Here is a 16570-nt window from a genome sequence, read left to right on the forward strand (position 1 = left end):
CTCTTATAGGTTAAGATTGGGAATTCCTTATTCCACTCTTAAGCTGTAATTACTGATTGGGAAGGAGTAAGCAGCTCATGTTTTATATCTTTGGAATGACAATACTAAATCCTCTTTTAGAAAGTTAGCATGTATCTGCTCTTAAAGCTCTGTGGGCCTGCAGCCTGTCTCCAATATAAATCTGGGGTGGGTGGCAGCTTGATTTTGTGCATTCCCTCTAGACAGCGGCGCATGAAGGGAGGTTAGGTGTATCTGAGTGCCCATCTGCATCCTGGTGGCTCTTCCTGGGCAGGAAGGGGGGTGCTGACAATTACACCTGAATAGGCAGTGTCCTGACCCCGCATAAAGGGCTCATTACCCCCTACAGATAGACCGGAGCCAAGGCTGAGATGAAAGGACATGTGCACTTCAAAGAACCTTCTTTGAAGTCACCCCCACTTCAAATGCACAATTGGGTATAAGTACTCCACTTAATCAGACACTTCTGGCCCGGTAACCAATCTCTTTCAGAAGGCCTGCGGTGCTGCTTAAAGGACTATCCCTCTGCTAGACTGCTGCTTTAGAGGGACTGCTTTTCTACTACACTGCTCTGCTGCTGCTCTCTAACCCTGCTGAGGGAGAGCTGGGCTTTGCCTTGTACTCAAAGAATTCTCAAAGGGCTTGTTGGCTTGCGTCCTGTTGCTTGAGATTCTGGGAAATCAAAGTCTCTACCCCTGATCCACTGGAAGTGGACCTGCATACTTGCTCCAGACACCCAACGCATCCTTTGGTTGCGCGAAGCAGGATTGAAAGTATCAACGTGAGTCAGGAGCACAACCCGGTGCTTCGCATCATAAACCAGTGCACCGCTTTCTAAATCATGAAACCACACATCGCTGCTGCAGCAGTGAAGGCACGATAAATGCATCCCTCGACTGCGTGGAGACACTGGCCCATGGTATTAGAACCAGCACCTCTCGGGGTCGGCACTTCATCTTTGGAATCGACACATCACCACCACTGCATGGAGAAAAATCAATGCATCTCGCTGTTGTGAGCAGGATCAAGGTACTCACCGGGCCTGAGTGGCTCTTGTCCACAGCCAGTGCTTCATCACGGTCAGCTAGATCCATTGACTTTGGCCCAGACCAGCATGACCAGATAACCCTCATTGGCACTATTGCTTCAAAGCACTAGAACTCCTTTTATTCTTTAAAATTCATAACTCAACTTCTACTTATCGGATATTTGTTGTTTTGGTCTTGATTTATTAAATTCATTATTGTCTATTTTTCTAGACCTGGGAGGAGTCTTTTTGGGATGTTTTCATAATGTTACTGAGGGTAGTGTTGCACAAATATTTCACACTGTGCCTCTTTAGATTAGCCTATCTGCTCTATACCATGCTACCAGAGGGCGAGCACATGTAATTTTTTAGTGTGTATCTGACTTACCTTCACTAGGATTGTGGTTCCTGCTTGTACAGGGTGCATAACTCTGCCAACCAGAACCCAGCTTCAGACAGTGCCTTATTGTGAAAGCTGTTCTAGTGGCTGTGACAGACTGTAACAAAGAACGGGAAAGGACATATTATTGGGAAAGACACTTTAAATTTCGCAATCTATGAAACGTGGGTGGCTTTGACAGGAAAGTAAAATCTGTACTGCCAAAGGGAAAGATTCAATTTCTGATAATCCCCTTGCGAAATGTAGGTGGCATCTCGCCTTTTTCAGTCACCTGTTGCAACCTGGCCAACATCTCCTCTTGAACCGGAACCCGGACGTTCAAACAATGGAGGGGGGGGGGGGGAATACCGACGTGTGAACCAGCTGGACTTTGATCCTTAAAAAAGATGGGAGGCAAGGAAGAGAAGAGTATAAAGCTGGAAGGAGCAAGGGAGCCAGCTAACTACAGCTGAGCAAGTGAAGAGAGGTAGGTGTTAATGGCGCTTTTTAGAAACAGATTGATCAGCATTATGTGTCGTTGATTTGAGATTTTGCCACTTCTCGTTCCATTTTCTGTAACGTGACAATAAATGTTCTACATATAGTACGGGTTTGATTCCAGATTTCACAATCTATACATTGAACTTTACAGCACACCACACTGCAGTGCAGAGGCGCAACTAGAGCCAAATTTCGGGGGGGGGGGGTGTGGGGGGGGGGTCTAAGAACAAATTTCGGGGGGGGGCTGAATCTTTAATAGGCAGAGTGGAGCTGCAGGAGCTCTTAGAAGGGGTGAAACAACAGCGAGGCCTCATTAACATGCAAATGGTCTTTTGAAGACCTGTGAAGTGCTCGGGTGCGGCTGTGTGTGTGCCCAGGAAGCTGTCTCATCCCGGGCTGCCACACACGACGGGGGGGGGGGCTGAAGCCCTTTGAGTCCAATGGGTGTTACGCGCCTGCTGCAGTGTCAATGAAAAAATATACCGACATGGTATAACTCAACTATTATATGTGAAGATTTCTTCTTGGTAACCAGGAGTTAGTTAACAGCTCATTTAAGTTAAAAGGTCGTAGGTTTATGGGAGAATTGGGTTGCAGGTGCTAAGCAGAACCTCTCACCTGCACCAGCATCCTCTCTGCTCAGAAACTCCTGATAACCGAGCCACACAGTCTCTCACCAACATGCTATGGCCTCACACACTAAGCTGACAAGGACACACACAGCCTCAAACAACTACAGATTATAACAACGACCAAGCACGACTTCGTTTGTGAAAGGCACACGTTATAAAAATAGTGAATTCTCATTGCAAGTGGTTTGACTCGATCCAGCCTGATTCCCAAGACTACAACTACCAGAATCCTTTGAGGTGCAACTATGAAAAGCCAAGAATCGGCAAGTTGGCAGAGACACGGAACACTTGGAAGATTTGCATCTAACAGAATAACTACTTTTTAGGGTGCATTTTGGTCTCTTGAGGTGATAATCTATACCAATCCAAACATCTGCTGTTGCCACATCACCTCACATTTTGCTCTTAAGAGATATTTCAATTTCTATGGTGCCACCAAATGTGTGATGCAGTAATCGTGCCTCTATGAAACAGGAAATATATTTCTGGCTGTGAACGGATTACAGCATCTGGTAGCCCATCTCAGATCCCCCACAAGTGACAGGTAAAGATACATAATTAAAAGAGAGAACATTTTCTTATTCTTGCTCCATTTGTACTTACTTCCTGGAATGTGATGGCAGCTGAGCAGCACCAGGCTCATCTGATGTGCCATCTCCTTTCATATTGATACACCTATAAGGTCTTCAACTTTACTCTTGCTTTTCAGTTTCTATTACTTTCACTGAAAAACAAGTATTTTAATACATTATTAACTCATAGCAAAACGGGTGGAGAACTGTTGATTTTAACGTTAATGTCTTTTCATTTCACCAATAACCCTCTATTAATTAATAGAGACTTTTTACTTGATAATGAAGGGCATGGTTGGTACATGAAAGGCAATGATGACGTTTAAGAGTTTAAACAGCTAGTAGTGTTTAAACATATGTCTGCTTGCAAGATTGGTTTGATGTGGGTTTATCATCTGACAAAGAAGAACAAACATAAAATAAATGAATGAGAGTATTAAATGTTTTGCAAGACAATATTGATGTTTTAATATTTTAAGTATTCAGTTAATATAATAGAAATTGACAAGACCATTATGGGTGCTTACATCTGTTTACTAAGGGACTATTCACCGAATTGTGCAGCGCATGATCAGCTTATCATTGGCTCCCTGACTGGTGAGCTGACTTTTGGAACATGCATTAAAATGACAAACTTGATAAACAATTTACCTAATTAAGTGGACCAACCTCAATTTGGGATCCAAATGGGTCCCTGGAGATGGTCATGGATTTACTCCTGTGAAGTGCTGATCCAGACGCATAACGTGGTAATTTGGAGAAGGAAACATTCCTACAATTGTGGCTTCTGCGGGTATGGGGTTTCTCAATGTTACGTGTTTCCCCACAAAAAAAAGAAAAATTTAGCAACTGTGCAGTAACACTTGGGAGGAACATTTACATATGCATATACAAATGTTCACATTCAAAAGGCATTCACATTTTAATATACTTGGATTCACAAAGTATTTCGTATACTACCAATGTGATGAAAATGTTGTATTACTTGAAGAATCTGAGAATTCATAAAAGTCGTGAATCTCTTGAAAAATAATCACACGTCATTAGATGCAGATATCAATGTTATCACTATGGCACATGCAGGATGCATTACCTGTATTTTGCTAACTATGCTTAATTATATGTCAGGAAATTCAGAGTAGAGAACATTAAATTCCTTTTCCCCCAATTCCTTTCAGAGGTGTGTTCTGACATTAAAATATACACGATAGAAAGGAGCTGGGAAATGGGATGTTGCATTGAAAAGGAGACACTCAGGGGACTGCAGCAATGGATATTATGATGGGGCCCTCATTTCAGATTCCATGGTTGGGTAAACCCAAGTCTACCCATTGGAAACAGTTGGACTTGAGTTTAGTGATGCAATTAATCCTCAGTGACATAAAAAGGAAGTAACATCAAAGGACCATTGTAAAATCAAGGATATTCTACAACTTTAGTAGGAAGATATTAGTAGACAGTGTACAGAAATAAGTTAAAGGAGTGTAATGTGTAGAAGTGGGCAGGATATGGCTGCCCTTGTTAGCTATCTATGCACCAATGACTATATCTACCCTTTTTTCCTTGAAGGAAAATGGAGAAACTCTGCCTGCTTCTGCCTATCCTCCTGCCACTGACTTTGGCGCACTATGTTTGTGGTAAGTTCACTTTGCAGATGTGTTTAAGGAAAACACAGACCTTGGTTATGTGCAAATTGATCCAGGGTGGGGATAGTGAGTAATTATCTTTTGATATTGCCTAGTCTGAAGTTTTTCTCTTTGTAAGAAATATGTTTTCCCTTTTTAAAGGATAAAAGCCCTCATTACAGAGTATCCATTAATTTAGCCGTTGATAAATTATAGACACCTTGATTTTCCTTTCAGTGGCAAGTAAAATAGGCTGTAAAAGTATACAATTGCTCACACAGAGGTTCAAACCACTGGCTTCCAAATTATCAACAGTACATAAATATAACCTGACAAAAATGTTGCCATGCACCTAGGCCCAGTATCAAGGCACTTGTCCCTAAAGATGCTGGGACTGTGTTTTGCATAGTGAATGGACCCTATTCTGTGAGAGACAGGAAGCGAGTCTGTCTGAATTTAGAAAGTTAAAATAGACTGCGATTTAGCAGGGAAATATTTACATAAGTATTTTAGCGGTCTATGTTTCTGAGACTGTATTTATTTGCAGTTGTTGGTCCTAATTCACAAAACATTTGTACATTTACTACACTATAAATTCTCCTACACATGAACTATTTTAGGGGGATTTGATATTACCAAATGGCCTTCAGTTCCTTCTATTGGACCGACATATGTTAAATAAAAACAGATGCCCCCAAGTGTAGACCAGGGGCAGGCAAAAGGAAATTATTTCTTCCAATCCCTATTGAACATAGTTATTTGCCTCAGGCTGAATAAAGTTTCACATCTTTTATTTCAAGAAATGCAGTTCCTGTTTCTAGCACCAAGAATCTTCCTGTGTGCTTTGGCTTAAATTTTCAAGACACCAGTGGGACAACTCTAGGGTTAAGGTGTTGCACCCCCTCTCCCAGTCCTATCTGCTGCCATCCAGTACAGATCGGTCAATTTTACAGGGATTCCAGCATGATCTGCAAACACCGTCTCAGGAAGAATTGCTGTGCACAGGAGTCGCTTTGTCCATCAAAGCCCTAGATCTTAAAATAATCAATTGTGACATGTCTTTTTTGAACAAATTGATGTTTTTCAGAAAGTCACCTGTGGTGTGAGCAGAAACTAGTACGTAGTAGACCACTACAGTCGGATTAGGGATGTGATAATCCAGGACTGAGAAGTGACAATAATAAAATCTTACATGTGAATACAAATTCGAACATTTCAGCTAAAGTACATGTAGATAATAGTTGTGAAGTTGAATTACCAATCCCGAGATCCAAAGTAACAGGGAAGTAACAGTAGTGCTAAGCAGGTACATATGTCTTCAGCAAAAAGCAGTAAGTTTCAATGACGAAGGTAGCTGATCAAATGAGCAAGCTGACGGCATGCCAACCTATTACCAGAATCTGGATGTGTTGGTTTTTACACTCAACATGGAGCAGGGACCTGTTGTGCAGGCTGCAGCTCATATGAGAGGTCATGCATCCAATATCCAGAGATGAAAATTAAAAATAAGCAGGCATATGCAAAGTACATGGATTTCTACATAATGCGTAGTTGCATAAGGGTCACTACTCCTTGTGCCCAGCTCGCAACATCAATATTTCTGCGTTAATCCATCTATTTCTGGTGCTTTTGTACCACTTGTTCAGCAATAATCAGTATTTGAGTAACTTAAAAAGGCAAACAGAACTTGTACAACAGACACATGAAAGAGAATTGTCATTGTCCACAGGGTGAGGCCTGGGTGAATTTAAATTACGCCCGCTTATCAAACATACCACGCTTGTTGAGCAAAATCCCCAAATTACACCATTACACCTTTTTGTGTGAATTTTGCATATTTTTAGGTAAAAGTTTCATGCTAGCTCCAGACTTTGACTTTGGCTAGCTCCAGAATAACTTGAACGGCCTAAACGAGCGTGACTGTTGGATGCGCCTTTCGTTTTTTTTGCACTATTTTTTAATTCAAAAGTTGTCCTTGCGACAAATTGAGGCAGGAATGCATTTTGCAACACAATATAGCCCTAAATGATAGAGGAATGCATAAGTTCATGTAACTTTCATTATATTTCGCATAACTATACATCATCAAATACATACATTTCACACACCCCTCCACAAGACTCCTGATATGAAATAGAAGAAAACTCCACTAAATTTTACACCATTCACTCCTTCACCTTCAGTTGCGCCAAATCCCGTAAAAAAGTATACTCCTTTCACAAGGTAATTTTAGATGTTGAATGATTGATTCAATCACCAGCTCAGTTCAAAGACCTTGTCTCGATACAGGTCTCATTGATTTCCAACAAAGAGCATTCCCACCAACACCAAAGGTCACAATCTCAGTTGGATCTTTCCCTCAAACGTTAATAAACAATATAAAACAGAAAATTGTCCAACAAAGTTATGCTTTGTGTGGTACTAGAAAGTCCCCCCCACTTGTACCAGTTACTTCTTGCAATGTTAACCAAAATTGGTAATGGCAAGTATTTATACTGGTAAGAGCAAGATTTAAAAAAACTCTGCTGCCACTATAGTACTTTTTTAAAAGCATTTTGTGTATATTTGTGCCCCCATAAAGACAAGATAACAGTGTTGACAACCTATTCTCAAACAATATGTATAACAGATCTTAATCAGTCAAATTACATTTGTAAATTTACTACACACATTTTTGTGGACTTTCACACATCAGCACATTGGAAATGCTTGAAGGAATTTTGGAAAGGATAGTCTTTCATTATTTTCTGTCCCGCCAGAGACTGTTTTACATTTGTGTCTTTTGATGGAAGGATAAGCCGTTTTCAAATGTTCTATCTTATTAAACACTTTATGTAAATGCACTAGATTTCTGTGTAAACAGAGCTTTTTTATGATTTCTAAATATGGTTTTAATACAATATTAGAATATTGAGATTTTGTATATATTTATGTCCACATTTTGTTGATAACTAAAAATGAAATAAATCAAATTTCCACTTTGATGTAAGTCTGGCCATTACACAAATGAATGCACTTCCATGTCTTCCTTTGTGTCCAACTAGCCAACCATAACGCCTCCTTATTGAAAGACTACTTGAGTATTATTTTATATACACAAACTTTTTTCCTAAACTGCACTATCTTGTTGGAAATAATAGGGATAATGATGACTGTGACGCATTGAAGTAACAGGTTTGTCAAAAAGCTGCGGCCCAGTTATAACCGTTAAGTCCTATTAGAAACACAAATAAAGGAAAGAGGCATTGCAAGAATATAACACTTATATTGCATCCCAATTTTGTAGTAACTTTTTAATAACTACTATTTTAACTGATATCTACATCTGTTTTAAGTAGATGTGTTTTACTAGATTTGTATTGAGCAGGATTTCATTCCTCATGTGTATTTACCAGTATATAGGCTGAGTCTTTGTCACTGACCTGCAATACCCTTCTTGATCAGATACCTACGATCCTCTCACCGTGAAGAAGCTTGCCATTCTAGACTTGGTCGCCAGGTGGGATGACACAAAAGCTGATGAACATGGTCACAGCCATGACACAGATGAGATACATGGCAACACGCATGAACCGAATCCCTTCCCTGTGAACAACTGCCAGAAGTTCAGCCATAGTTGCAAGGAAATCAAAGCAAAGAACCCCTCAAGCAGAGGTGGGTGAAATGCATTAAATGATAAATACTTCAATGGAAATGGTTCTCTTATCACATCTGGAAGTGAGTTACAAGGAAAGTAACTACAGTGTAAGTAAGCAGTGATAAGTCAAGGACCAAATTTCCTCTTTGGTAGAATCAATCACTTCAATTATGCCCAGACCTTATAAACATACCGTATCATCAGAACATAAATTTGCAAATCCAAGGTAATCAAGAATTATTTTTATTATTAAAACTTGTTTTGACAATTTATAAAAAAAATTTGGGGGAAAGTTATAAAAACCTCAAATAAATCATTCCATTTATAAAACACAATCAATTGTTAATTGTACATTCAAGGAGCATAAAAAACCTATATTGTATCAAAGGAGGCTCACAAACACAACACACATAGAGTACGTAATTTACACACACAGAGAAAGCGGAAGAAAACAGACAAAAAGCTCATATCATCATATAGGAACACCAGTCTATAATGGATTACTTGTCGTAGTCGGAATACTTTACATGGTACTTATCCATCGACTAGCAAACATCCTAAAGATCTAGTGTCTATACACATTAAAAAATGTATAGACACATTAAAAAATGTACCAACTGTTTTCTATATTATTTATAATAAAAGGCGTCCTTGCCTTGGGCCGAGATCTTGATCTGGCTGCCATTGTTTGTGTGTTATAGATAGCTATGTAGCCATATGTATGAAGACAACAATCACGTTTGCACAACATATGTATAAACCTTGTACATGATGTCAAGGTAGCATGATAGTGTTCTTGCGAGTTGATTCTATAAGCAAGCATAGTTTCCAAGAAACTAATCCAGACTGTCACAGATGCAAATGTTTGTCAGACGTCATTGTGTAAAAGTGAAGGCATCTTCAAGAAAGACCTGTGTATATAATGGCAGTGTTTCCCTCCAGGCCTACCTGGAACACATGACACCCACTCATAGGATATACGTCGACTAAGAAGCTATCCAAATGGAAGAACCCTATTGCTAAAAATGCAGCAGCATATGCAAAGGAAATTAAAAGTCATAAAAATGAAGGTAAAAACTGTGATTCAGAAGCCCAAAGCACAACGAATGCCAATTTGAAAAATATAAGCGCATTAAAGGGTCAATTTGAAAAATCAAATTAGGATGTTAAAACCAGAAAGTTCCACTGAACGGAATAGCCAGATGTTTATATGTTCCGAGTGGTAGACAAAACATTTCTGTTCCCAGCAGCCGCAGACGATGATCCCAGAGGGACACCTCAGCGCAAGTTTATAGAGCAAATATGTTCCCATCCAACCCACACAGCAGTGGCCAAGGGAGCAAAAACAGCCAGTCGGGGTTCCGCCGAACCAGAGCCAAGATCCAATCCATCTGGGGCAGAAGGATCCCAGGGAGGCTCGTACAATGCTACTAGGATCAATGGAGCATACAGTAGACAACTATACATATGGGCTTTTAAGGGGTCCACCAGTATGTTTATGTCTGAAAGCGCAACCAGTTGCGATCCCAGGCATAAATCCAAGGCACACTTGAAAGTGCACAGCAGACAGCGGAACACAGGCTGAACGCAGTGAAGCCACACAGGCCGAAATGATAAGAACCAATGCTAATTTAGTTCTTTATGCAAGGGAGCACCAAAGCAACAGACTATGTGCTCATGGCACAGTAGCAAATGAGGTAGCTCCAGAACCATTTGATCTTGGAAGAGGACATGCATTGCAGAGCACACATCTTAAAATGACTGTCCTGGCAATCAGCAACAGGACCAGTGGAAGACCTCCAAAGATGCTCCAGAGGACAGAGTGAATAAAAGATTAAATGACTCAGAAACCTGTCTGGAAGGTGCCAACCAACCCATAGCCTATACTTCCCTTTGTATTATACATATTAAAAATGCGATGCACCAGCTCCCCAAAATGTAGTGGGAAGTAAGTGTGGAGTAGTGCCTGTATTTCTGAAGAAGACCTTGCCACCAAAGATCAAAAATCTCCTTAGCAGAAGTTAAGTCCACATACTTTTGAAACAGTATGGCTTTCAGTTTGTTCAGGGTGTTAAAAATACATGGTGGTAAGATTAATTGAAGGCCAAAGAGTCGCCTCCATAACAGTACTGGTAGGTGGAAACAGTACTTGAGTGCAACAAGTAACAACAGAAGAAACTGTCACCAGATAGGCAACCCCCGGCTTCATTCTACAGCAACCTTGACCATTCAACATCAGGTAACTCCCATTAGAGAGTAATCTGAAATGTTTGCCAAAGAAGCATTACAAGCCCCATGTAATGAAATGTCTTTGCAAACTAAGGATCCACTTAAAGTACTCTTGCCGTCTGAACCGCTAAGAAATACTTCATTCCCTTATTTCAACAACAAAACTTAAAAAGGCAGTTCCCAAGACTTGTGTACAGACCCTTCTCCTAACACTTCATATCTGCTCACTTGGTGATGTTTTAGACAGTACAGGAAATAACAAGTTGAGATTGGCAGTGTAATATACCATGGATTATCCAATCCACGGATGCCATTTCAGCAAAGGTGAAAGGTAACTTCTGTATTTAGCATCTTTGTGTGCCATAAGTAACCACTGGTCTGTAAGATGGTATGAGGAAAATAGACTTGTGACGTTGATATGTCACCATGGCACGTGGCCCGAACGTAGTATTTGTAATGTCGAGCTCAATAGCATAATAGACCTAAGTTGTGACTGCCCATGTTGTAACATGGACATCTGTTGTTGCACAATGTCTATCACTGAGTATACTATGTTTCCCAAAGAGTATATCCTAGATAATAAGGTGGTCATACAGTTGTCTACCACTTCAAGAACCTGTTCTAAATTAGCCCTATCAATATCTCGCAATCTTTCAGCAGCCTACTGCTGAGAGGCCTTCCATATTTTGTTGTACATAGCATACAAGAAGCGCTTTGACATGGTCAATGGGCACCTAACAAATAGTTCCTAAGTTCCAGGTCATCAGATAAAAGGGACAAGTGTTGTTTCACCTGGAACAGTGTCGAATTTTTTAGCCAGTCAAGGTACAACTTCCCAACACTGTAAGTTGTCACCACCGTTGAGTATTCAGACAGCACATACCGCATATCAGGGCTACTTGTTTTAAAACCCTCAGTGTTGTCGAAGAAGCATGCCTGACATCCATTCGTGTCTAGTGTCAAAACTAACCATCCCTTCCAATTGGGGTCAGATTAATTGTATGTATCATTACGCAGCATTGTATATAATGTATCCTCACTGTAGTGTGCATTTTGTTGCCAGTTTTCAAAACGTGCAAATGTGGCAGTTTGTGCTGTGTTCAAATCTTTAATCTTGGTGAGTCCAAGACATGTTTTTGTACAGCTTTGTTCAGGAAATTCATTTGTTCTGGTATCAGGCATGCTCCTAACAAAGCCTCAGTTCCCCGAACCTGCCAGTCTCTTGTCTCCCATATGGACTTTATATCTTTAGTGTCCTTCCCAAAGTCGGAACTCGGTACAGACAGCTGGAAAGTTTGGTGTCAGTTAGCATATTTTTCTTTGCAGGTGATGGTGCAAGCCTAATAAAGATTGAGGCAGGGTCATATGTATTGTACGCAGAAAAATAAGCAAACTTCTCTGCAAATGTTTTTTAACTAACCCATGGAGGTGTAGGGCAATTTCCCCATTGGGTTTAATTGCAAACGGCACATGGAACACTTGCTTTGTGCAGAAAATGGTAACCGTAATGTTGAAAATAAAACATCTTATCATAATTTGTTGTACCGTCATACAATTCATCAGAAGAAAAACTGTTGAATGCTTTAGATCTTCTAGCAGTTCATGCACTGTATCAATTTCCCAATCATCAGAAACCGTACTAGAGGTAATTACATCATTCAAGCAAATTTTGAACAAATGTGATATTTGTAAAGGCTCAGTGGGGCCATACACATCATACAATGCCCTATCCCAAACAATCCCATCTGGAAGTGGAACAGCTATAATGTTCACTAGGGAAAGGTCTCTTCGTTCTTGGTGTGATGTCGAATGTGATTTAAGAACCAAGTTCACCAGTTACACTGCAGAGCGTTCTGGGAGGGAATTTCCATTCAGAAGCCGAAAAAGTACTGTCACAAAACCAATCCAAAGGACTAGGAAAAATAACGCAATTGTAATCAAAAGATGTATCCATGGAGACATGAAATATGTCCTTTTCAGCCAAAGATAGAAAACACAAACTTTCAGCTTAAAAGGAAGAGGCAGTGGAGGAGGTGGTGGTGGATCAGTTGAATCTGATGAGAAGTCATCAAAGTTGATGAAGCAGCCAAAGTCCATCCAATCTATTTTTGGCAGCTCAGCAGTTTTTGTAGAACTGGGAGATGACTAGATCTGTGATATATTGATGTAGACTGTGTTCTTTTCAGGTTTCTTAATTGAAATCTGTGTTTCTGTACTAGCTGATTGTACAGTTGTTGTAGTTGTAACAGGTAGAAGACATACTTCATTGTAGTTTATTGTTGTTTATCATTGGAGAGAGGATGCTTCTTCAGTTTTTAAAGCTTCCATCTGGACTTTCTGTACGGTAGTGAGAGGAGGTAGGAAACTACCTAGGAGCCCACAAGGCTTACTGTTCAGAATTGGCCACATAGTGTGGTTTGATCAGATCAATGGCGACAAATATTTTGTCTTTGCGACCGGCAAGGGGTGGAAGAAGTACGGTTCTGGTACTTTCAACAGCCAGGACAGGTACAGGTGCTCTGAAGGATGCTCAAACTCTTTCTTGTCCAAATGTTTTCTCTGACCAGATCCCCAACCTTGGGATCCAGCCATGCCTCATCGGGAATACCTTTGTGGAGGTGCATTTTACTTGACCGTTGCTTTGTTCGTCCAGAAGCTGTTCCTTTCCTGTAAAACAGCCAAACATTCATTGATGTCAAATGGTGTTTCTGGCACCACTGTGCTGGGATTGTCGAGGTCTGGAACCCACACCTTAAACCCAACCAGAATTTCATAGGGAATCTGACCACCCAGGCATTTTCTTGACATGTTATTGAGTTCCCTCTGGTTCCTATATAGGCGATGGACCCAACTGTGACCTTAGCCTAGTACTCTCGCTATTAAAGACTGCTTTAAGTCATGGTTTTTCCTCTCCACATCCACATTTCCTTCATGATGATATGGAGATAAGAGACGCAGGGTCACCCCAAAACTTCCCATGGCCTCTTTGTGAGCCCTAGTGCTAAATGTCAGACCCTGGTCGGAATGTACTGTGGCAACTGCGCAAGTCCTGATAAAGACTTGCAGATCCTTTGTAACAGTTCGGGAGTCAGCCGACTGCTGTGGCCATACCCACAGGAATTGAGAGCAGGAATCAATTGGTACCAAGACGTACTTGTAAGCCCCATCAGATGACAGAGGCTGGATTGGTCCAAATTGACACAAGCCTGAGGCTTGTTTGAAATCAGTAGAGGTGTCCGGGGTGGGCGTACTATGGTGAAGCTTCTAATCTGCTGGCAGATGTTGCATCTAAGGACAAAATCCTTGGTCTGTTTATAAAGACCTGGCCACCAATAGCGCTGCTGCAGTACTTAAATTGTAGCAGCCACCCCGCATGTGCAGAAGGCAGACCCTCATATTCAGCTAGTATTAGCTTCAATCTGTGATTAGTCTTTGGTATTACTCTATCCCCCACTACAGGAATGTGAGCATATGGTATGTTTTGTGCATCTAAGTTGTATGAGTACTTGAGTTGAAAGCCTTTCGGCAGATAGGTGTGTTTGCGAGCAGCATTGATGGCCACCATAATGTCTCGGTCTATCCTCGTGCTAGAACGAGTGAGTGCAGCTAACGCAGCAGTGCGAACTGCTCCTTTTGTGGCTTCATCAGCCATGGAATTCCCTGCTATATGAAACCCAGCACGTTGATGCCTCAATGTGTAGAGTACATGAGTCCATGGAAAGCAGTCTTTCAGCTTTGCCGCCTGTTCCCAAAGCATCTTGTGCTTTATTGTGCAACCCTTTGAATATCTGAATCCATTCCGCCTACAATAGATGAGGTATTCATTATAGGACTGGACACAGTAATATGAATAGCACTCTATAAGTGTGAGGACTACAAAATCAGTATTTCCTAGTGCCAAAATTAGAGCCTCCTGTTCTGCCAGCTGTGCTGTGCAGTCACCAAGTGACTGTGTGTAGGTTTTCTCAGGATGGAATTCTCCATTGTGTATGCGCCCTTTCACAATTGCGCACACTTCTGAGTATTGGTGCTTAGGTCCTACGGCAGGCTGGTCAGAACCACCAGTACATATGATATATTCATAGCAATCTAAAGGCCTTATTTCATTAGGCAGAGGATATTCTTGTTTGTACTGTAGAAACACTTGTGTTTATAGTGTAGAATCAAATCTGTAGTCTACATCTGTTGCGGTGAGTGAGTTATCCTATTTTATCAATCATGGATGTAGAGCTTTAGCATTTGGAACGCTTGCTTTGGTGATGGCCTCTAAGGTCGGCACCGGGGTCACAAGAATTATACGTTTATCCTGAATCAGGGCTCGCTATCTCACCACAGCACCCTGCACTGCTGTGAGCATTTTTTCAGTAGGTGCAAAAAGCATTTCAGCATTAGTGTACAAATGCGATTGATATGTAATTGGTACTGTGTCACTTTTATTAAACATATGACATGTGTACTTTGATGGTCCCGCAATGACGTGGATCACCAGGTTTGTGTGTGTAAATGTTTGGAAGCTATCATGTAAACTTGTACGGAATGTAAACTATTTGTGTGTTCCTGTGTCCAATGTGTGCTTTAGAAGTCCGGACATTTCAAGTCATAGAATGGTTTAACCCATTTTGCTTAATCTGGAATGTATGTTCTGCCAACATGTAAGAATACCAATATGGATTGTAGTCTTTTCAATGTCGTTGGAGGTTGAAGCAGCGCACATTTCTCTAAGAACCTGTATAGGGCTGACATGCGGAGTAAGCTACCAATTACAGCTAGATCTGCAAAGGGAGGAAACTAGTTTGGCCTTGGTACAGTCTGGGTACATGACACCCCTGGACATACAGCAAGCAGAATTAGATCTCTGTAGGCGCATAGAGGATCCCTGGGCCCGTTTCAACAGGTACACCCTGAAACAGTGCAGACAGCGGCTACAAAGGGAGAAAGACAAAACAGGGCACCTCTTTGCCTGGATATTGAGCAGGGAGCCCCCTCCCCTCCCAAACAATAAAGCACTTACTCACCCCGGATGGCAGGTCAGTGGCCACACGACAAGGTTTAGCAGAAACGTTTAGATCTCACTTGCAGGAAGTGTATACAATGGACCCTGTCGTCTCCCAGCCAGATAAATCGCATTCCTGGATAGTATGGATGTCCCGCAGTTGTCATAGGAGGCCATAGAGAAGCTGGAGTCTCACCTGACACTCGAGGAACTAAGAGCAGCTTTGGGCATGCTCCCTCATCTGAAATCTCCAGGAGGTGATGGATTTCCGGTTGAATTCTACCAGGACTACCTGGCGGAGACGACCCAGTACTTGCTTGAAGTCTTTCTTTAAGCAACAGATGCAGAGACCCTCCCACCAATTATACGGAAGGGGGAGATCTGTATGCTCCTGAAACAAGGGGGGGGCAGACAAATTGAACCCAGCAGCATACTGGCCAATTACGATAATCAACTCCGATGTTAAAATCTTATGTAAATTACTAGCAAACCGACTGGCCCCTCATATGTCTACCCTAGTCCATGAAGACCAGTGTGATTTAATTCCAGGCAGACATACAGGAATGAACCTTAGGAGACTTGCACATGTATTACATGAAACCGGAGATCTGGATGATGAGATGGCATTGGTCTCTTTCGACCTAGCCAATGCATTTGACACAGTCGACTGGGGATACCTGTTGGAGGTTCTCCGACTAATAGGTTTTGGCCCTCAATATTGGGAATGGATCAAACTGCTTTACTTGGACCCTGTAGCCAGGGTCAGGGTGGGTCAGGTTCACTTGGACACCTGGGCATTGGGCAGCGGCACTAGACAAGGTTGCCCACTATACCCACTGTTTGCCCTGGTGATCGAACCATTAGTCATCAAAGCCAGACAGCAATTGTGGCCATATAGTATCCATTTAGGTGACATACACCACGTCATATTGTTGTATGCAGATGGCGTGCTATTTT

The 16570-nt window shown here is 41.5% G+C and overlaps 1 protein-coding gene across 1 annotated transcript in view; it reads left to right on the top strand.

Moving 5' to 3' along the window:
- The first annotated feature begins 1778 nt into the window (after positions 1-1778).
- LOC146773010 (intelectin-1-like) overlaps positions 1779-16570 on the top strand; it is a 45334-nt gene continuing 30542 nt past the window's right edge. Inside the window, exons 1-3 of the mRNA XM_085640041.1 lie at positions 1779-1911; positions 4699-4766; positions 8199-8408. Of these exons, the coding sequence (XP_085496167.1) occupies positions 4703-4766; positions 8199-8408 (274 nt within the window). The 5' untranslated portion in view covers positions 1779-1911; positions 4699-4702. The remainder of the gene's footprint in view (positions 1912-4698; positions 4767-8198; positions 8409-16570) is intronic.

This window comes from Triturus cristatus, chromosome 12 (assembly GCF_964204655.1).
Source record: "Triturus cristatus chromosome 12, aTriCri1.1, whole genome shotgun sequence".
Taxonomy (NCBI): Eukaryota; Metazoa; Chordata; class Amphibia; order Caudata; family Salamandridae; genus Triturus; species Triturus cristatus.